The sequence below is a fragment of the Chaetodon auriga genome, chromosome 15 (assembly GCF_051107435.1).
Source record: "Chaetodon auriga isolate fChaAug3 chromosome 15, fChaAug3.hap1, whole genome shotgun sequence".
Classification (NCBI taxonomy): Eukaryota; Metazoa; Chordata; class Actinopteri; order Chaetodontiformes; family Chaetodontidae; genus Chaetodon; species Chaetodon auriga.
In genome coordinates, this window is record NC_135088.1 from 21,868,291 (window position 1) to 21,890,688 (window position 22,398).

A 22,398-nucleotide genomic window follows, 5' to 3' on the forward strand; every position below is an offset into this window, starting at 1 on the left:
AACATTCATCAATGTCAGTCTGGTTGAATAGAGCCCCCCTGAAGTACATAATATAATAGAGAAATAAATGAAGAGACACAAAGAAGGGGGAAATTGTCACAATGAATAATAAGAAATTAAAAACAAAACAAAACAAAACACATGTGCAGACACATAGAGCAGCATTCACAAAGACAGACTGCCATAAACTAGATTAACCGACGAACTAAACATCGAACAGCAGGAAAACTGAGACAAACTGACCATACCACGATAGGTTGTGGGTGTGAGTTTTACATGTTATAAAATCTCACTGTTGCATTGACTGGAAATTCCATCAATTACCATGCTTTGTCTCTTCATTGCATATTACAATATACATCAAAAAACAGATTTGAAAAAAGAAATAATACTCGTTTTGCTAGGACCACAGTATGTTTCAACGCTATAAGAATGTATTATTTTGAAAGCTGTGAGCGGAAGTTCTATTTGTCATTGTGGCTAGCTTGTGACTGGCACTTAAAACTGTTGGTGATGCTGTCAGTTCGCTTGGCTAACGCTGCTGTTCACTACCTGGTTTAAGAATGAAGAGATGTGGCAGCTCGAGGACAGTGCTGCTCGTCAGCGGGAGAAATGCACAGTCATGATTTGACGGAAAATGAAAGTAAATGGAGTCATTTGATAGCCATGCGGTTTCTCTCACAGTTGGCAGGCAGGTATTTTCCTACAGCCAGGCGTCGCACTGGGGAAGCAGCGTTTCGTTTGGCATCGCCGCTGGCTGGTGATGTAGCATGAATGCTAACTAATGTACAACACACATGTTTGCATTTAGCCGGAGAGGCGACGGTAACAGCCGCGGTAGTTTCATGTCGATGTGTTTTAATTGAATGAATCGTCGTTACTCGCCTCATGGGGAGTACACACACGTCCCTCCATAAGTCAGAACCTCCAGACATAAACTCTGAAGTGACTGGTACGTGTTAGCTGGCATTTCCTAAATCCTGGAGACAAGAAAACGCGGACATTTCTTTTTCAAGTGGACATTAATTTGGCGTCTTTGAAGGGGGGGCTGCACCCTGTGCCTCGCGCCTTGGCTTGAAGGAAGGTGGAAGAAACTTCAGGTGTGGACTGTCAGGTACCATGAGTGATGTGGACGAGCTGTCCAGGCAGAAGACGAACCCAGGACTGTGACACGTCCCGGGCTGTGGACGCAGCAGAGCATGTTAACCCGGACCAGCCCTCAGACCTGCAGCTCCTCCTCATCTTCATCATCATGGGACACCAGAGCAGCTTTTCTTCACTCTTCATCTGACTGAGGACTTCACAGCTTCCTGTCCACCTGTCTCTGCCTCCACGCTTCCTGTCCACCTGTCCCTGCAGCTGTGTGTTGTCTGACAGGCTGTCTGGACCAGCATTGATCAGTCATGACAGGACACATCTGTGTTCTGCCAGCTCTTCAGCTAAATCATGTGTTTTTGAAGAGGACCCAGACCAGCGAGACACAACCTCACCTGCAGACTGTATTAAAAGCAGGGGTCGCCGGGCGGTCTCACATCAAGGACCCTTGAATTCCTGTCCAAACACAGCAGATAGCTGTTGAGGCAGTGCTCCAGGGGACCTAATCTGAGTTCCTTGTGGATTACTGTTGGCACCGTCCTCTTGGACACGGACACCTGTGATCACATCATTTAACTGCTGACATCTGGTCAGTGGAAAACTCTTTTCTCCTTTTTGCTGGGCGCTGACCCGCTTCATACCTCCTGAGGGGCCTCCTGGAAACCTCCTGCCGGTCCCTGGACTTCACTTTGAGAGCCACTGGTTTCAGGTCTCTGCTGTTTCGTGTCACCCCTCTGAGAAGGAGCTTTTTGACCATGCACTGAAGACTGCACTGGAAGCCTTAGCGAGAGTCAAGTTTACAGAGTCAGCCATGCCTATCAGAAAAAAAGGTGAGTTTTTGCATGTGTGGATGAGTTTTTGGCTCCATCAGACCCCCAAAATATCAAACGTGAACGATATGAGTGCAGACAATTTACCAACATTGCATTAGATGACAGTTTATGGTAAGTCCGCACTCAGTGGCCTGCACAGAGCCCTGACCTCAACCCCATCAGCGCCTTTGGGATGAACTAGAACACAGATTGCGAGCCAGGCGTTATCATCCTGTGTCAATGCTGAACCTCACTAATGCTCTGCTGGTCATATCTCTGCGTCCAGGTCCAAAATCTGGCAGAAAGACTGAAAGGAGGAGAGTGGAGGCTGGTTTTGAAATATGTTCATGTGTCCACATACTTTTGGCCATATATTGCATATCATCCTTGTCATAGACATGCAGGGGCTGCTGTTTTTGCAGCATGGTGTGAAAGGTTTCAGGCTGATGTATTTGTAGTGGCCTAAGTGTGTCGTCGTACACAGTATGGTCACGTCATTTCAAACACTGTCAGTCTCATGTTTGATGATGAATCAGTGTGTTATTATCTGAGGAGGACGCACCAAGGAAACACCAAAGCCTGTGTTATCTGCCCCACCTCTGCAGACACAGCTCGAGCCTTGGGGCTGTTGGAGGAATACTGCACTAAACTGAGGAGGCCAGAGGAGCAGCAGCTCAAAACTGCCATTCAGAGAGTCATGGGGATTTTCCAAAGCAACCTGTTTGAAGCTCTTCTCGGTAAGTCAGTGCAGCACAGCCAATCCATCAAGCAACCCCGATTTTCTGTTGAGTTCTCACTGTCGTGGTTTTTGAAGAAACTAAAACATTTCAAGTACTAAAGTTAAACGTAGCTGCGTGCCTGGCTCTGTCTGATGACCACTAACAGTGTTTACAGAACATTTTGCAGTAGAACAAATAGCAAACTGATTCCTGTGAGGGGCAAGATGGCCGCTGCTCTGCACGTCTGTGGCTGTCGGTGAATATTCCAGATTCAGATTTATCCTGGAGTTGTAAAAAATCTGTACGTTCCATTTGGAAAATGAATATTCGATTGCAGAAAGAAATAGCAGCACCGCCGTGAAGGCTGCAGTGAAGACGGGCAGGAGTCACACAGCTTCTGCTGTGCAGTAACCACTGTTTGGTTCTTTACTGGGGAAATCTGTTGAAGTCCAACATACTTAAACCTCTCTGGTCATAATGTCCAGTGAAAGTAATTCTTCAGTTACGTGTGATAATATTCCATCTCCACACGCTGTTTCCACACTGCCTCTCTGATGTCTGCCCTCTCTCTTGCTCCTCTCCTTATTCTATGAATTAAGAGTTAATTTCAACCAATCCAAGATCTGCTGATGATTGTTCAAACAGTGGAAACATGAAGCAAGAAGGTTTTGGTGATTTTTATTTTGTTTGTTGCTTGAATGAAGTGAGTTTTATGACTGTTTCTGTGAATGGAGTCTGGCGTCTCCTTGAGATCCTTTCCATAATGTTGTCAGACACTTGATATTTACTCATTATTAGCACTCTGGGCCTGTCACTGCCAAAAACAAACAATTTTAGTGGACGAACTTTGTTGGATTACATTGCAGTCTGTCTCGTGGCGACTCCGCTCTCGAACTTCAAAAATTGTTGTCATCATTAGTGACTTGGACAATTACAATTACAATTTGTCATTTGGCAGATGCTTTGTCATACAACACAAGCAAGGTTCTAGACAGGAGAGAGCAAGAATAAGTGCCCTAACGCAACTTTCTGGTGCAACTGGACGTAGGTGTTAGGAGACACTGCTACGAAATAGTGCAAAAAGTGCATAGAGTCGACAGTTTTTTTTTTTTTTTTTTAAATTAAAGAACAAGGTGTTCAGTAAAGACCTTGGTCTTTAGTCTTTTTCTAAGGATCGAGAGGGACTCTGCAGAATGAATGGAGTTTGGTAACTTGTTCCACCACCAGGGAACCACAGAAAAAAAAAGAGTCTAGCTAGAGACTTAGGGCCTTTTTGAGTTGGCGACACCAGGCGCCGTTCCTGGGCAGAGCGTAGGGAGCGTTAGGGAGCATAAACCTGAATGAGGGAGTTCAGGTAGGTCCGGGCGGTTTTGGTGGCAATTTTATATGCAAGCATTGAGGACTTCTACTTGATGCGGGCAGCAACTGGGAGCCAGTGGAGGGATATGAACAGCGGAGTGACACACAGACCAGACGAGCTGCCGCATTCTGTATCATCTGCAAAGGTTTGGACACAAAAACATGGGAACATAGGGTCCATAAACAGATAATAAATGACCATAATTCCTCCTGTTTGTGTGGGACGTTGACGTCTTCCAGGACATGTGGACCTAGACACAAAGTCTGACTGTCATTGACTGAGAATAGAAATGTACGTCAAACTGAGACAAGGCCAAAATTCAACAGCATGTTAGAGGACATGGTTTTATTTAGTTTAATTTGTTTATTTTCTAATGTGTAGCTAAGTCGGTCTTTTATGTTGAAATGATGTACAATTCATCCAGTCCAGTTTTGACAGCCCTACTGCGCACACACACAGCCTGGTATGTGCTGTGTGTGTTTCACTAAAGCTGTCTAAAGTGGATTAGAATACAGTATGTCCTCGCACTATTTTTGATTCCAGTACGATATTGCTTTCCAAAAGAAAATATTGAGCCAGCCTCAATCCCAACACCTTTTGTTCTCCAATGTGCTAAACAATGGACACGCCAAAGGTGCCTCCAAAGACGCATGAAGACAAGCTTCCACCCAACTCTAGTCTGGGATTTGTTCAGTTTGCTGTAATTTACTTCTGGTGACGTAAAATGTCTTTGTAGACATGAATCATTAAGACCTGTGGCGCTCAGTGTGCAACCCTTATTAATAGCTGGCAGATCAATCCAGCTGTTTTCCTCCGCATTTGCGTTCCCAAGGCGTCTGCCTGCTGTGCCATGGCTCGTTCCCTGCAGTGATGATGCCATTGGCCTGGCCATGGCGTCGTTGTTTGTTGTATGTCACTTCAAAATGCAACCAGATTGAACGGCCAAGAGAAGCTCAGCTTGAATGTGTTGGTGTGAACGTCTCCCTCTCCACTGACAGCTCAACAAAGGCGACACCCCTCTGCGTCCCATGCACTTTGGGTTCTGTTCACCCCATTCCACAGAAGCAGCAAGGTGCGTCTTCTGAGACAAAGTCAAACGCTTACTGTCTTGGTTCTGTCTTTCCAGTCTTAAAGAAGTCCTTTGATTCTTTATGTTAAAGAATTCAACCCTTTTTGTTGAACAGCAGACAGCCACTGTATCGACCTCGTCAAAGTCACCAGACTCCATTTCTTCATTCACATGTGATAGAAACAAAATAAAACTCTTCTTGGTTGATCTTTCCATTGTTCCTACAATCACCACCAACTGGTTTGGTTAAATTAACTCTTAATCGACTGAATTTGGAGAGGAGCCAGAGAGAGGGTGGACAGAGAAACAGCGAGTTAAACAGTGTGTGGAACTAGAATATTTTCACATCTAACTCTGGTCCGTCATTTCATGTAGCAGTCCAGGTCCATGCAGGAACAGCTGCCACGGTAGCACAGCTTTTTTTTTCACAGATTTTTTACAATTGGTGAAATATTTTGAATATTTGTTGACAGCTCTATTGAGGACTTGCTTACTAAATCATGTCTGTTATTGAATACCACAAAAAACAGCGTGTAAAAATGTTTGCAGACATGTCAGAGGTGACATGTCATGTGTTCCAGAGAGGGGAGGAGCTTTACGTTGTCAGTTTGTTCAAGTATATTGGGGTCACCCTAGACTCAACATTAACATTTAAAAGTTATGTAAAAAAGTTGTTTTATAACTTCATTTAATTTTGAAAAATGTATGGAAATGGGTCATTTGTGACAGTTAAGGCTGTCAGGATGTTTTCACTCACAAAATTGAAATTGCTTTTTTTTTTTTGTTGTTGTTGTTGTTGTACAAGGCTTTGCTTGGGCTCACTCACCTCCTTTAAATGAATGTACTAAACAGAGGGCTGGCAGTATTAGCATTAGCATTAACATTAGCACCTGAAGTGGCCTTTTAGCCCTTAAAAAAAGTTAAAACTATTTGTGACGTGTGAGGAAAATAAGCAAACTCACATTTCCCATCATGCTGCACATCAACAGCAGCACAACATTTCTCCCACTCTGTAAACACTAACAGCTGACCTGCTAACAGTTGACATCATGTGATACGCACAAGCTGCTGAAGTGTTAGTACACGTGGAGTTTAGAAGTTGCTTTGAGGTCTGACTTACATTCAGTAACATTCAGTTCACGCTGATGTTGATCGGTGTGTGTCCTGCGTTGAAATCCGAGAGGATGCAGTGAACTCAATGTCCCCTGATGCTTTGTGCGTTAACCAACAGAGGCTGGTAGAGATATGAGGAGACAAAATCCACAATCTGTAACGTTTGTACAGAAATAGTTTATCTTTAAGGATTATATTGATGCTGAATAGACAAGAAGACTGTCACCATATGATGCCTGTTATCTTGTGTTTGATAAGGTAGTCAGACATTCATTGACTGTGGTTAGTTATTGGTTTACAGTCTAATAATGTGAGTTTGTATCTGCTAATGACAGTGGCTGATCAGGCTAATTATCAGCAAAGTGTGCTCAGTTTCTGAGGGTGTACAGTGAATCTTTGTCAAACTCTTTGCTCAACATGATGTGCTTGTTGGGTTGTTAATGACTCCTGGTGAAAGTCAAAAATTCAGCGTTCTCCATGCCTTTTTTAGCTTCCTGTTTATAAGTACATTAACATTCATTCACTGGGAAACAGCCCATATTTCCCTGTATGATGTGACCTCCTCTCTCTGCCAGCTGTTGTGTGTCTGCAGTGTATCGAGTGACATGAAGAGACGAGCTCACTCGCCTTGAGAAGTTTCTCATCAGTGTGTTTCATGTTTAACGTGTAAAAAAAGTCATTTTTGTCACAGCGCCTATGAGCTCACACTCAAATGCCAACAGTTGCACGAGTGTTGAAACTTGCTCAGATTAATCTTGATGACCCTCAACCCATTTCTAGACTGAATTTTATCACTGAAATACAACAGTAACGATTAACATGAGCTGTACATGTCCATTAATGTGCTAAACAAACAAACAACTACATAAACAAATGCGCACATTGCATATTACATATAAAAAATATATTTCAAGATGGCTTCAGCAGCACACAGAATGCTGCAGACACCACAGGAGGAGAGGAGAGAGAGCCTTATGTGAGTCACAGGTTAAATTGTAGTTGTCAGCGTTAGTTCAAACACTTCACAGATTAACCCTGTTTACAATTAATTACATCACAGACTTTTCAAATAAGGTGAAGAACCTCTGTCTCTCTGTGTATGTACATATGCCCACCCCTCTCTCAGCTCACGCTCACCCTTATCTTCTCTGTCTCTTTGTAAAGAGTCAGTTCAATCCATATCATTAAATTAAGACGTTGCCAAACCTTCGGTCTTAAGATCAATGTCTACAGTATCTGTTATCTGCAGTGGCAATGAAAACAAGAACCACATTTTAATGTTACTTTATGTTGACAGTAGTACTCCAAAGATAAACTTCACTCTAAAAATAAGTGATTGCTGGATTGAACTTGATCTTTGGTTGTCATCACTCTGACACCTAAAAAGTCTGAAATACCTAAATGTGATGCAATCTGGGAACACCCGTTGGTTGTCACGCTGGCACTTTTCCAGGAAAACGTGAAAATAGGTCGCAAGTCAAAATTTTGGTGAAATTGGGTTTTCATTAAATTATTATTTTACAACATCTTGTCTATCATTCCTAAAAATATCTCATTATATTTTGCTTGTTTAATATGTTGAAAACGTTATTTAAATTGGGCACGCTTTTGTTATCTCCTACGAATGGAAAAGGAACAGCGCATGAAATCCGCCCCGAACTTGTTAGTCTACATAGCCTACAAAGATGGTTTATCTATCATAGTAAACCGCATAACATGACGACGAAGTCATATTAATGCACATTTTCGCGCCAGTCTTATGTGAGCTATGCATCAAAATAATTTTTGACACATCAGTCAGAGAGGGAGAGAGAGAGATGTCGAAGCTTCAGAGATGGAGAGAGTTTGAGGTTGCTGGTCAGTTAAATGAGTTGGTGAAGATCAACCTGCTCAATCCTGAAGATGCCACTGCCTTGAACGATGTCATCATGGATTATTTCACATCCAGAGAAGATGAATTTGGTGAAGATGATGATGATGAATTTAGCACTACCGAAGATGTGCACGAGGATGATGAAGGTAAGCTATTTTTTCAGATCCTAAGCTAGTGTTACGTGTTTTCCCCTTAGTTGTTAGCCTGGCAAAATCTGAACCTAGTCTGCATTGTGAAAAATCAAGGCTGTACTGCAAAGCCTTCTTGTGGTTGAGTTTTGTGTCATTCTGTGACATATTTTGTCAGTTTAACTTAAGCACTACTTTAGCACAATAGCACTATAAACATTACTAGCTATAGGAATGAGACTTTAGTTGAAGTCAGTCAGATACGTCTGCTTTTCCTCAGTAGATGATGTCAGGTTAAAGGCTGCATTAGGTTTCACGCTCATGCCTACTAACAGCTAGATACAAGTGAATCATTCAGGTGAATTTAAGAGAACTACTACAAATGTTAAATATGTTGTAAGTTATACTTCAGCATTGACAACCATGATGGAGACAGGTCCAACTGGTGTTGTTTAGTGTCCACTCGCATGTTGATATAATTTATGTCTGCCTGAGGTGTTTTTTCTTTTCTTCTTTAGGCAGACTAGACAGGATTGCACCACCTTGTCAGATAACATATACCATTATTTCTTTGTGATGGTTATTAGTGGTAACAGACAGTAATTACTGTATTAATACACCTATTACAGTCATAGGCACATGGCAGTGGTGAAATACCTGTACTGTGATTGAATAGCCTACCTAGTATTGTAAATTTTGTTTAAGTTGTAGAAGTTAAGCTTTTTCTTAGAGAAGTCTGATATTCATTATTCCTCATTTCAGATGATGACCATCCTGTTATTGAGGACGTCAGGGAGATGCTGCTACCAATACCACTTCCACTTCAAGATAATGGTGATGTTCAGGATTTCATGTGCAAGTGCAAGTACAATGGCGGGCATCCATGTTCAAGTCGTTTCACAACAGAGGAGCTCCGGATGATTCGTTGCTGTTTCCTGGAAATTACCAGGGAGGAGTTGGATATTGCCATTTTAGCAAAATTGTCATGTGGAATACATCTATCGCATTTGACAGCACGTTCTCATCACAAAGAGCAGTCCACTCGGAAGTCCCAAAGAACTGATTTCTTTCACCATGGGCATAGAATTTGCAGGGATACATTCAAATACATGCACACCATTGAGCAGGACAAACTAAATGCACTCATGACACATTACAAAAAGCATGGTGTCACACCTAGAATTCACGGCAACAAGAAGCGTCAGCCTTCCAGTGCATTGAAGCAGGAGGACAATGTCTATGTTGCGCACTTCATTGTGAACTATGCTGAAACCCATGGTATGCATCTCCCTGGAAGAGTATCAGGTTTTTGGAGGAGTGATCTCAAACTCCTTCCAACAAATTGCACAAAGGTTAAGGTATATGGTGATTACTGTGTGGCAGTTGGCGCAGTGAATAGATGTGTGGTTTCTCTTGTTTCTTTTCGTCGTGTATGGCGGGAAGTTGTTCCATTTGTTGTTACAATGTGGCCAGCAACTGACCTGTGTTGGACATGTCAGAAATATCAAAAACTTATCAGTGAGGCTGCCAATAGGTCTGATGAAGACAAGGCAGAACTACATCGACTGGCCACTGAACATCTTGAGAAAGCTGGATTAGAGCGTTCATACTATCAGCAACTTTGCAGAGACTCAAAGTCAAACTTGCCTGCTGGGTTAGAGTTAGGTCCACATGTCCCTTGTAGCTATGAGGGGATGGTACATTACAGCATGGACTTTGCACAGCAAATTCACTATCCCAGTGACCCCCTCCAACCAGGGCCAATGTACTTTAAAACACCGCGTAAGTGTGGAGTTTTTGGTGTAGCATGCGAGGCCTTGCCAAAGCAAGTCACTTTTCTATTGGATGAATGTGTACAGACTGGTCAAGGTGGCAACTGTGTTATTAGCCTTTTGCATGCAGATAACTGTGCAGGACAAAACAAGAACTCTTTTGTGATATGGTATCTGTTGTGGCATGTCTTGACAGGTCGACATGTGTCAATCAAAATGAGTTTTCTCCTTGCTGGACATACTAAGTTTTCCTGTGACTGGTGTTTTGGGCTCTTTAAACAGAATTTGAGAAGGAATAGGGTTGACTGCTTAGATGACATTGCCCGTGTTGTTCAAACCTCTAGTCCATCTGGAGTCAATGTTCCATGTCTTTGTGGTAGAGAGGATGGTACTGTTCTTGTGCCCATGTATGACTGGAGCACATTTCTCAGTACATTTTTCAAAAAAGTTGAGAGTATTAAGAGTTATCATCATTTCACATTCAGTAATGGATCCTCATCGGTCACAATGAAAAGGTTTCTCAACTGTGAGGAAGTTTCCCAAGACTTAGGGAAAAATGGTTTTGACAGTCTTGACCCTAATTCTCTGCCTGATCAAATTAACCCAAAGGGCCTTGATGCTAAGCGGCAACAATACCTTTACAATGAAATTAGGGAATATATGACCGTGGACAAACAGGACTTGGTTTGGCCCCAGCCTCAGGATGTTAACTATTAGCAGAGTAGATTTGAAAGAAAAAGAAAGAAATCATTATGAAATGTATTTTGTGTTTTGTGATTTATTTATTTTATTATTTATTTATTTGGCTAATGCTTTCATCCAAAGTGACTTACATACACACATTTATCCTTGTAACAGTTGATATAACTATAACAAAATGACTCTATGAAGAGACAAAACGTGGGCGTTAAGTTGAACTGATTGTCATTTTAAATAAAGACATACTAAAAGTTCAACTAATTTATGAGTGTTGTGTGTTGCTTGATGCCAAGTGAACTTTTGTATCCTTTACAACATGCACATTGACTACAAATATATGTTTTACTAAAGTGACTGACATTTACCCTCTGATACTTTAGTGTTCTGATTTAGAATCCTTGTCTTTAAACCTGTTTTTCTCAAAATTCTGCTCCAAAAAATCCTACTGATCACCTGACTTTGAGTGATCATAACACTTGATACAAACCAGATATAAAAATAATGAAAACAGATTTGAAAAGAGCTTGAAATAAACTTCTAGGTGATATTAAATTCTCCAAAAGGTAAAATTTCAACATGTGACTGGTTTTCTCAGATCCCATCACAAATGGGTTTGCCAGTGATAGCCAGCCAATAGACCTTTGGATAATTAATGCATACATAAAACCAAAAGAAAAGCTCTGTTCTGCCCCAAACAGCAGTATACACCAGTAAGGGGGAGGCGGGGATGTATGTGTGTCAGCTGAACTTGTTTGGCAGTAGGTTTGCCAAAAAGATCATCATGATCCTTTTTTCCATATTGATCAATATCAATATTTATCATGATATACAGTACAATTTGATCAAGTATCAAGATAATGACTGAAGCCTGTAGAAAGCAGAGGTTTCATTAGTTACATTTTAGAATATTGTTTATTACCAAAAAACAACAGAATAACATAATGTAAACATTTAACTGTGCAAACATGCCTTATCTGCCTTAACAATGCCAGTTAGCTTGCCTTATCAGTTACTGAAATAATGGTGTGGTTGCTGAGATGGTACCTTTCCAGGTAACGTTAGTGTTGTCTTGGTTGGCCGATGGCGTATTTTGCAGACTTAATCTGTGCTTCATCGCATTTGAGATATCCAAACCGCTTCCATATGATTGCCACAATGTTACCTTATTGTCAACAGTTTCCTCAGCTTTAGAGGATAACGCAAGTTCACTGTCAGTAGTTTTTCTGCCAGTTTCTGTTCTGTTCGTTCAGCAGACATTTGCTAAACTGATCATCCTCTCTCCATTTTGTTGCTCTCATGGATAAAGAGCCGTGAGCATTGTTGTCTTTCATTCCATTGAAACATGTTCTCAAGTCTGTTTCATTCCCTCTCCTGTGTACTCTGAGGTTACACTGCTGTCCACTGTCAGGGGTGGGCGATATCGTCAAAATCTAATGTGGTATTATATGTGAATTGACAGCTTTACGTACAAGTGGCTTTGTCAGCAGAATATGGTAGTTAGTCAGCTATTTCTTTTTTAACAAGTTACTATAGCACAATGTGAATAAACTGCTTGGCCACTGATTCCGGATTCATAACAAAGAACAGTGCCAAGTCAGAATTGTACATTTGGTAGATGCTGTGGAGGCCACACTGTAAATGCAGTCATGAATGTTTGGCCACTCAAGTCCTCCACCCATCTGAAGCCCTGATGTATTTCACCCTGTTCATAATGTGCTGCTCTATAGGTCTGATTTTAGAGTGCATTTGCAGAGAATGGTCAAGCTATAGGGTTCTGCTCATGCCTGTGGGTTGACCTCATGCCCTCTACTTAAAGGTTCTGACCACCTTCCTCTATGAGGAACTGTCATTTCATAAACCTAAACCAAACACTGGGCCACAGAAACTGATTCCATTATCCTGTGCACTCGTGACGGACACTTAGGGGATGCTGGAAAAAAACAGCCTAACCTGGGATCAGAGCATGTGGACGAGCAATACATTTACATCACTACCTCAGCTCTGTGTAAAACCATTGGAGTCAAAATGCTACTTGATGAAATTATATTTCTATTGTCTGACAGACACCATCTAAACACAACCCTCAGTCAGTTATAGTGTATGTGAAGTACTTCAAATAAATGAAAGCCTTATTTAAAAATGTTTGCACTCAGTGTGTTATAATTGACCAAATTCTAATCGGAGTCTGGATGCATTACTGTTTGTGATGATTATGTGTCACAGCTCTTGTCTCACCAGCAGTATGAGAACATTGGAGGACAAAAATGAGGCTGTTAAAGGTCAAACATCAGCACTTTTCTACGACAAGCAATTTTTCAGACTGAAGCCACTGCATGTTCTGTGGTCCAGGTTTTTTCACCCAATGGTCTCTCTGGTTCACAAGCAACATTGCTATCCGTTTAATAGTGGTTGCATGCATCTATATCATACTTAGTTGCCTCCTGTCACTATCAGTGATAAGTTGGAGGCTGACTTACCACTCAGCCGAACGGCCACTTGAGGGTTGACACACTGCAGCAAAAATTGCAGCTGGGACTGAAGTAGCAGCTGAGATACTTGGCAGGAGTGGGACAGATACAGTAGCTCGGTCTGCCTGTGTAACCCAGGATGCAGACGCCGTCACTGTTTTAGTGAGGAAGTCTCTCTGTCCTATGCTGGGCTGTGTGCCGCGCTCAAGATGAGTATGACAGGAGCTGATGAGGGGATAAAATCTGCCAAATAGTGACAAGCAACATTCTAATGTACTTGTCAGAAAGACTGTGAGGTCAGTCAAGTTGTGAATTATAAATGAGCCACACTGGCCTCAGCAGCTGCCCCAGCTCTCCTCTGGGCACCTGTAAGAATCATCTAAAACAGATCAACCCCAACAGGAGGTGCTCATGTTCCTCTACTTTAGCACTGCATAGGCCCACCTAATGCTTCTTCACAGCCCATCCTCACACAGCCTTTTGATATGACTATAGTATTACTACTGGGTTTAATAAAGGATGAAACTGGCAATTTTCTATATTTTACTATTGTTAACAAATTCCAGGAAAAGACCAAAACAACAACGTGTCAGTTGGTGTCCCAATATTCTCTGACTTCCCAACTCTATGGCTCACAGTCCCAAGACCACTGGTCTCCACTGAAGGCCTACATTTTTACAAAAGGCTCACACGTATACATACTTTCATTAAAAAAGAAAAAGCTCAATAAGTTGGGACGATATTAGGACTCTTTTCAGCAGTGGATTAATCCACATTTAGTTTTCTTGTGAGTATTGACAGCAGTGGGACAGTGTATGTGATAAAATAAACAAAATAAAATAAACTACAAAAGTTCATCTTTTTTATGTTCATGAAACACGTCCCTGAGTGTGACTGTGACTCATTCACAGTATGAAGATCCTACAGATGAAATACAGTGAGGCATCATGTACTGACTGCCCATACACTAGACGAGCCTGTTCACAGAAAACATCATCATCTTGTTTTGTAGTGCACATATGTAAGTTGAGCGTAGGGACGTGACTTTCGGTTCATTTTGCTTTTGATAGCCCTACAGCCATTAACCAGTCACTAATCGGTTAATTTAGCCCTTCAGAGCACGCTGGACTACATGTCCTGGTCAGACGTGTCCTGGAAGATTTCAGTGTGGCGGAAAAATGGGAGAAATTACAGTCAAATATTAGCTGTGTTTATGAATGCTATTTTGTCTTGTTTTTACGTCTAAGGGACTAATGTGGACAACAATGTTTGAAATTGTTCCAGTATTTAGTAAGAACGGCCTGCAGTGTAATCCCTCAATGAATGTCCACTAAAAGGGCTCGTTTTTGCTACTAACAGGTTCAGATTGTTATTGTAAGTGTCTGATAACATTATGGTAAGGGTCTCTGCAGAGATACCCTTTTGTTAAAGGGTAAGATCTTTTTTTTTTAACCAGAAACCAAAAAACTCAACAAAACCTTCTTGTTTCGTTCTTACATTGTTCCAACAATCACCACCAGCTCTGGATTGGTTGAAATATTATGCGGCTAGAAGAACGTAATGTTCAAATTAATCCATGAAACAAAAATAAATGCTGTATTTCCGTTGGGTTTTCTACATTGTTGTTCACCATTTGGAATTTTACTGGCGCTCATTCTGTCATCTTGGTCTGCTCTTCCTCTGCAATGGCATAATTGCACGAGACTGGAGAATTGGCACCACCTACTACTGCAAACAGAATCCAAATTCACTTAAAGTTTGTGATACAGTTGGAAGGAAACCTAGCTAATGTCTCACAGGTGGCTATGTGGACGGAGCTGTACCTCAGCACTCCTTCTCTTGTACACATCCACGTCTTGTCAAACCTGGCTGATCTCCTGATGGGTCGTCAAAAGTAGTACTTCATCCATCAAAGTCCTTTCAGTGATCTGCGACAATAAGCTGTCTTATGAGGGCCATGTTGAACCTTCACAGTGACTTAGTGACACGTGAACCTCCCTGCCCACCAGCATCCCCACATTCTCTCTTGAACTCTTAAAGCTCAGTCAGAATGCAGCAGCACAGTGTTTCCTTCTTTCATGTGGCTGGTTACATAGAAATAATAACACTAGTGCTAACCAGACCATGAAGTCCTGAAGTGTGGTTCCTGTATTGATCTCAGCTGCTAATGGTGCCCTGTCAGTCCATTTCCAGCAACAACGATCCTGACTCGTCTCCTGTCTACTATCCCAGTGGTGAAATGATTGCCACACGCCAGTCAGAATTGCTCTCTGCTCATTTTCTAGTGCAGGTTGAAAAATGGTGTTTTAGGACTCTGCCTTTGCCCTCTGACATCAAGCCCCCCCACACTTGATGTTAGATTTATCACGATACTGACACGAAGGTCATTTTTACTTTTAGTTTCTAGACATATTTTTCATCTTAGTCCTCAGACAACTTTGAGATTGAGAGTTGTTTTTTGTTGAGAATTTTTTTTTTTTATACCATCTTACAGACAGTTTTACACAAAAAAGTATCATACACCATTTTCATCTATCAACCTGGTGCCACCTCAGTTGATTTCAATCCTGTATGTTTGTATATTTGCATGTTTGAAAGGACATAGAGACTTGGTATCCCCTGTGTGCAGTAGGTGTTCTGTAATTTGTTATGAAAAACTTGGATTGCCAGATGAAATATTGTATTTTATATGTTAATTTGTTTTGACTTAATGTTAAATTGTTTTAGGTTTGTGTTAATTTGCTGTTTTTCATTAGTTAGTTTCATTGTATTTTTATGTTGTTTGGTCCTCTTTGTATAGTTGCTTGACTTTTCCATGTGTACATTAACATTAGAAAACCACAAATAACAATGTCCAGGATATAACAAACTATTTGTCCTGTTCATTTAGCTTGTTTCCTTCACAAACATTCCTTCAGCTTCTTTTCCAGTTTCTTTGTTTGAAATCAGGGCGAGAATCCAAAATACATTTTTTCTGGATAATAGATATTAGCCATGTGGAAAAACTCCATTAGGACTTGTTTTTCGTTTAATGTGTGGATTACATTTTATAATCTTTCCCTGCGTTTGAATGCTTACATAATATCCTGCAACAGATGTTCTCCAGGAACACACTCATGTCTTGGACATGTTGTGTCTGTGCATAAAAAAAATGGTCTTTCCATTGACCACCAGCTGTCATTACAAAGTAATATTGATTATTGTTCATCAATGATTAATTATTTGTTAATTTATGTGATTCATTCTACAAAGACCATTAGTTCTCATCAGGAAAGATTTAGTTGTAATAGGGAGGAGTGACATGTTTGCTGAATGTTTGAGTTATAGTTTTGGAACTGGACACAATTCTATTTTCATGCCTTGTTTTTCTAAGTGATCATTGCACTTTATTTGTGTGCATGCAGAGTTGTTAAATGCACTCGTTGCTACTAACTCAACAAACATATACCCTAAATGTCTAACCAATTCCTCTGTCAGTGATGAGGAACAATAGGTCTATCCAATGCAATCAAACACAGTAGCAACTCTGCGATGGAATAAATGCCTCCTGAAATAGATGTAATCATCTTACAAAGCATTAGGTGCTGTCTAATCTGGCCAGTGGCGTGGGTGCCCCAGCTAAACCCCATCACTGCAGAGTGGATCCGTGTGTGGATTAACCCATTCATCATCCCCACTACTCCTCAGTCACTCATTTGCACAGTTGAAGGACTTACTGATCTGTTTCCAACATGAACTTCTCGCTTCCTGTGATTCACAGGGAAACAACTGTTATTACTACAGCTGAACCCTATACTCTGTCAGAGTGCTTTCAAGGTGCTAATTGATTTCCCAACAGATTCTTAATTCTTAGTCCTGAAAATGAGGATTATGAGTCATGATTTTTATCGTGCTGCAAATTGCAACATGCAGTATTCATTTCCGTGTAGTCCACATTTCAGTAGGTTTGTTTGATTGTATTTGTACTGTTATCCTCGCAATCATCACAATGAAAGATAAGTGACTGCTGCTGGGATAACATTCCAGAGTAGTAAACTCTGTCTCATAGTATAAACCACTGAGCAGTGATTTGGCAATAAACTTTTTCATTGTTTTGATGGTAAACCTTGAAAAACACATGGATGTATTATTTAGACTGCTATGTCTAAATAGCTGTGTTCAAGTTTTGGGAATACAAGCCGTGCCTGAGAATTGTCCATGTGATGAGATTAAAATGCAATCAAATGAAATCATATGTGTTATCTTCTTTGTTGGATTTATACTTTGGATTTATGTTGACCGTAACAGATTGCCAGTGCTATTGGCAGTGCTAGTGTGATATGTATCTAATAGACTTTTTGTATTTGCAGTTGAAATACTTCACGTAACTGCAGACTGAAAACTCTGTACAGTACATTACACTTATGCAGCTGACGCTGTATTCAGCCGTGTGAGTACAACCCAATTGCAACTATGCTGAATTTCTTCCAGTGCTACATTTAGAAACAATAAGACAGAAAGAGTTATTTTTTTATGGACCAAGGTGCAGTCTGAAGAGATGAGTTTTCAGTCTATGATGGAAGATGTGTAGAGTTTCTGCAATCTTGATGTCAGTGTCAGCTTGTTCCAAAATTCTGGAGCCAGGACAGCAAACAGTCATGATGTTGTTGAGTGGTAGCCCCCCTTGCAGTGAGGGAGTAGCAAGCCTGCGCCACCTCCCTGTTGTGGAACAGATTTATCTTCCTGATGTTATGGGGGATAGATCTGCAGGATTGGGTTGACGCAGTGATGTTGGCAGGGAAGGACAGCTGGTTGTTCAGTGTCCCACCCAGGCTCTTTGCAGTCTGTAGTGTTCTCAGTGATAATGGAGAGGTCATGCATGGAAGATGCTTCCCTGGAAGGAAGAGTAGCTTCGTCTTGTTGAGACTGAGCTTCAGCTTCACAGAGATTCGTCCTGCCACCTGGGTTTCAGACCCGGGAGAAGACAGTATTAGTTGAGTGTATAGCTGTGGTAGGAAAAACCATGGGACTGAATAACTGAGCCAAGTGAGTGAATGTAAAGGGAAAAGAGGAGGGGACCCAGAACATAACCCTGAGGGAGCCCAGTAGTGAGGCTAAAAGTTTCAGACACAGATTCTCTCCAAGTTACCCTGTCTGTGCAGTCCTTGACTTAGGATATGAACAGGAGGAGTGTAAAACCTGAGACTCCCAGTTCTTGGAGGGTAAAGAGGAAGATCTGGTGTTTCCCACATATTGACTTTACGGGCCACCCAGGCACGTATGATGACTGCCAAAGTACATTTTGCCAAACCAATGTAATATTTAAAGCATTATTTTTTATTATTATTTATTTTTAATTTTTTTATCCATCCCAGTGAACTATGCCATCTGAAATTGATTAACTAGTGGACAGTCTCCTCTCGCTCTATCCCTCCCATCCAATCACATGTGGCCTGCAGAGAAAGGCACAGAGAGAGAGATGTTCTCTGGTATTACGTCCTTCTTGTCAATTCACTGCTTGTGGTCTAACGTTGTCTGCTTAATGTCCACCTATGTGTTACTTTGTAAAAGATTGGAAGTGCACCTGGTTGGTGCCAGAATCATTCAGTACCAAGCTGGTTTCAATCATTGCAATAGGCTACGTCATTACAGGGGAATTTCACCACTGGAGAGATGGTCTTGCCATAAAACTGGTCTGTCTATGCAGTAAAAAGTAGGGGTGGGTGATATGACCCAAATTCTTTCGGCATTATATCACAGTATGACAAAAATAAAAGGGGTACTTTTAACATGATTCTACTATTTCCATCTAGAATGCATGTATGTAAGGCAACATATCTTAGGAAAGAAAAAAGGATTAAAAAATGGATGTGTTTTCTGGCTCCAAATAGAAGTGAAAATGAGGTATAGGTCTACATCCACATGAAAGATGTAACCTGACCCATAATATAAGTTCATTAGTAAATGTAGTGAGATTCACTTTCAGCGTTAGACAAGGGGCAGGATTAGGCATCAAACCCAAAGTATGTTATATAAGTACAACAGTCAGTGTTCCACGGAGCATGTCTGCCAAGTACATTCATAAAGGGCAGCACAGTCACCAGTGTTGGGCAAGCGACTTGGAAGATGTAGTGAGGTAAGCTACGTACGTAAATGCTTCACTACATGGAAGTACCTTCAGAGAATTTTTTTTTTTTTTTTTTTTTTTTTTTTTTTACATTGGACCAACTTCATTCCAAGTGAACCTACTTCAGTTATTAATAAAACTGTCAGGTGATCAGATATGCGCCCAAAAATGTTTAGTTCAATTGCTAATTAAACAATGAGATGACAAAAGCTGATGAAAACCAATATGACAACAGTTTCAAATGATATGGCACTACTTGATCAATAAAAAGGCTCACCTACTCAAAAGCTATCTGATTTAGAAAACTTGTAATGCTGTAACTGTTAACACTGCTCCTGCCCAACACTGACGGACACAGATACCGACATAATATACTTTGGCAGAAAACCCAAAATATATTATTGAAGTACAACAGTGAGTTTACCATGGAGCATGTCTGTGGAGTACATTTGCATACAGCAGCAACAGACACATACTGATGCAGAGTGCAGCAGAGGAAGCTTTCCTGTAACAACAAAACCAGCTGAACTCGTGTTGCAGTATGAAGCGTGGAGATAACGTTAGATCTGGTTAGAAAAGACGACACAAAAAGCAACGTTTCCCACATCCAAGATGCTACTCTGGTTATTTAACTGGCTTCAAATGAGCCTTAGCATTTATAGTTTCCCTCGACTGTGCCTCACTATCAAATACTCCAACATTGCTCCAGCATGTGGGTCTGCAATAGATGCTATTAGCTACGTTAGCCACAGAACGTGCTAATGTCAAATTCAGCAAACTAACCAGCAAAATAAACAGTAAAGCAACATAAATATGGCGAAACTTGCAGGTTCGAAGTTGTCAGTATAGATCAGTCCTTGAGCTTCAATTTTGAAATGAATCCTGTTTTGTATTGGAGCTCAAAGCAGGCCAAAGTAAAATGATTAGCACACACATAACGTTTGAACTTTTAGCCAGCTTGCACTTGTGGGCACATTTCCAACTGGTCTTCACTTCCCCCTTTCACTTGTTGCCGTCCAAAGCCACTCCCAGCCTGCTCCTATTGGATAGGATGGCCCAGAGTGCACTGCCAGCCAACATTGCACTGATTCCCAAACCTTCAAACAGAGCTGCAGTAACCCAATTCCAAAGCTGCTTCTGAAGCAGACAGACATCTGGGTGTGAGGGTGGAATGTGCAATAATGTGCAATAATTGTTATTGATTTTGTTGATTTGGATTAAAATATCCTCATTGACATATTTGTGTGTGTATTAAACAACAAGCATCCTCCACCTGCAGCTCACCTACTGTGTGAAAAAAATCCAAAATGAAAGTTTTTTTGGCAACTTTATTAAACACTGCTGATGCAGGAAGTCAACACAGCAGACACATACAGGGAGAGAGAAACAGGAAGAGGCAGGGTGGGGCAAGCCAGTGTGTGTGCAGGAAGAGACCAGAGGTGTTTGAGGGGTGCTGTGGGGTGCAGATAGGAGTAGTTTGTGAGTAAACACTAAAATAAGATGGAGAATCAAGTACAATAAGCCACTAGATATAGGGTAATGTACCCCCCACCCCCCCTCCACAGTTACGCTGTCATTCTGTGGGAAACACTGCACCATGTCAATTGCTGCTGGAAGGTCTAACAGCATTGTGACGGAGAAGAGGGAGGCTGCTCTGGCAGCGTAGAGTTCCTCTGTGAGGACAAGGAGGGCAGCCTCAGCCTGAGTGGTGGGGGTCAAGAAGGTTGTTGTGGTGGAGATGCAGATAGAAGAGAGACCGGTGTGTTATTTTTTATACATAAGAAGGCTTGAGTGCGAGTTGCGATTGCTCTTCTTGTGAAATCCACCTTGAGATGATGCATTTTAGAGACATTTATTTGGCACAATGACTGTGCTCTTTCCCAACTCGTATTGATGTAGCTGCTGTAATTAAAAGTCAGAATCAAAAACTCAGAAGCTATAAACAGATGTTTTTCTCAAACCAAGTGCTGCACTTAAAGCTAGAATGTTACTTAAGCGTCATGTTGATTTTGCTGATTTTGATTTCAGCTGACACCTGGAATTACCATATAATCAGCAGTCAGCAATCAATCTTCAGTCAAGATGACGAGACTGTATTTGTCACTTTCTGTATGCTTATGCTTCCTGATACTGTTTCACTTTGTTTTATAATGGGTTTAATATAAATCGCCAGTCCTTCATGTCTGGCATTTTCACACAGTGTATCAACTGCCATGGAGACATTTCTGTTGCTGTTCTTTTGCATGAGCAGCAGATTGGCAGTGCATATTTTGGCACTAAATACTTAGCAGCAGGTTGACCTCATATTGAAGCATATTTTCTGAAAGCTGTTCTGTAAAGCTGTGTTAAGAAGATATTAATGCTGACTCTTCTATGTTCTACCTACTCACAATGCATTTTAGGAGGCCGGATATTTTATAAAACCTGCCTTGTAATTGTTGCATTTGTGGTATTTAGGTTTGAATACTGTGGTGGTGTTTGGTTGGTTGTTTCATGGTTGTACCTTGCTGTGCGACACAAAACTTATAAAATCATGACAGCTAATGCTATATATGACTATACTTTGTCCAGACCACACGAACTTCACCAGCCCCCTCCATTAGAACTGAATATCCTCATTCGTCTGCATCACACTCTACCTTTAATGAGCTTCAATGGCATCTGCTCACCTGAATGAATTGGAAGCTCAGGTGGAATTCATAGAGTCCTGATCTCATAACCGTTGTCTGCCAATATGCCCCACATAGATTTTTAATGAGCTCTATATGTCAGTGTCTGATGAACAAAGGTTGGTCAGTCCTTTTAATAGGCTGTGTGGCTCTCTGCTCTGCTGTCTGAGAGAGATCCTTTCCTTGGAGGCTTCATTTTCTCTAATCTACTCTCAGTGTTAATTGAATCTTTCCCAGGCAGACTGATAATACCAGTGGGAGTTAACACTGAGGTTGGAAAAAAATGACAGCCCGAGTTTGATACTGGTACATGTATGTAGTCCTTTAAGTGTGGTGTCTCTTTTTGCTTTGCGTTTCCATTCATTTGTTGGTATGGTGATGAAGTTGTCATTTAAACTACATGACAGTTTGAGAAGTTTCATGTCATTTTTTTTTTACCTTTCATTTGTCTATTTAGGGCTCTTCTGCAGCTAACCTTTTGGATGCTTCTCGGTCCAGTTCCAGTCGCACTCCAG

The 22,398-nt window shown here is 41.2% G+C and overlaps 1 protein-coding gene across 25 annotated transcripts in view; it reads left to right on the forward strand.

Moving 5' to 3' along the window:
• The first annotated feature begins 473 nt into the window (after nucleotides 1–473).
• dlg2 (discs, large homolog 2 (Drosophila)) overlaps nucleotides 474–22,398 on the forward strand; it is a 193,289-nt gene continuing 171,364 nt past the window's right edge. For 14 of the 25 annotated variants that reach the window (XM_076750293.1, XM_076750301.1, XM_076750297.1 and 11 more), the window contains exons 1-2: nucleotides 516–1,925; nucleotides 2,513–2,644. In XM_076750293.1, the coding sequence (XP_076606408.1) occupies nucleotides 1,907–1,925; nucleotides 2,513–2,644 (151 nt within the window). In that variant the 5' untranslated portion in view covers nucleotides 516–1,906. Of the gene's footprint in view, nucleotides 1,926–2,512; nucleotides 2,645–22,398 lie in introns of all 25 variants that reach the window. The other 11 variants (XM_076750278.1, XM_076750281.1, XM_076750284.1 and 8 more) reach the window with 2 other exon arrangements.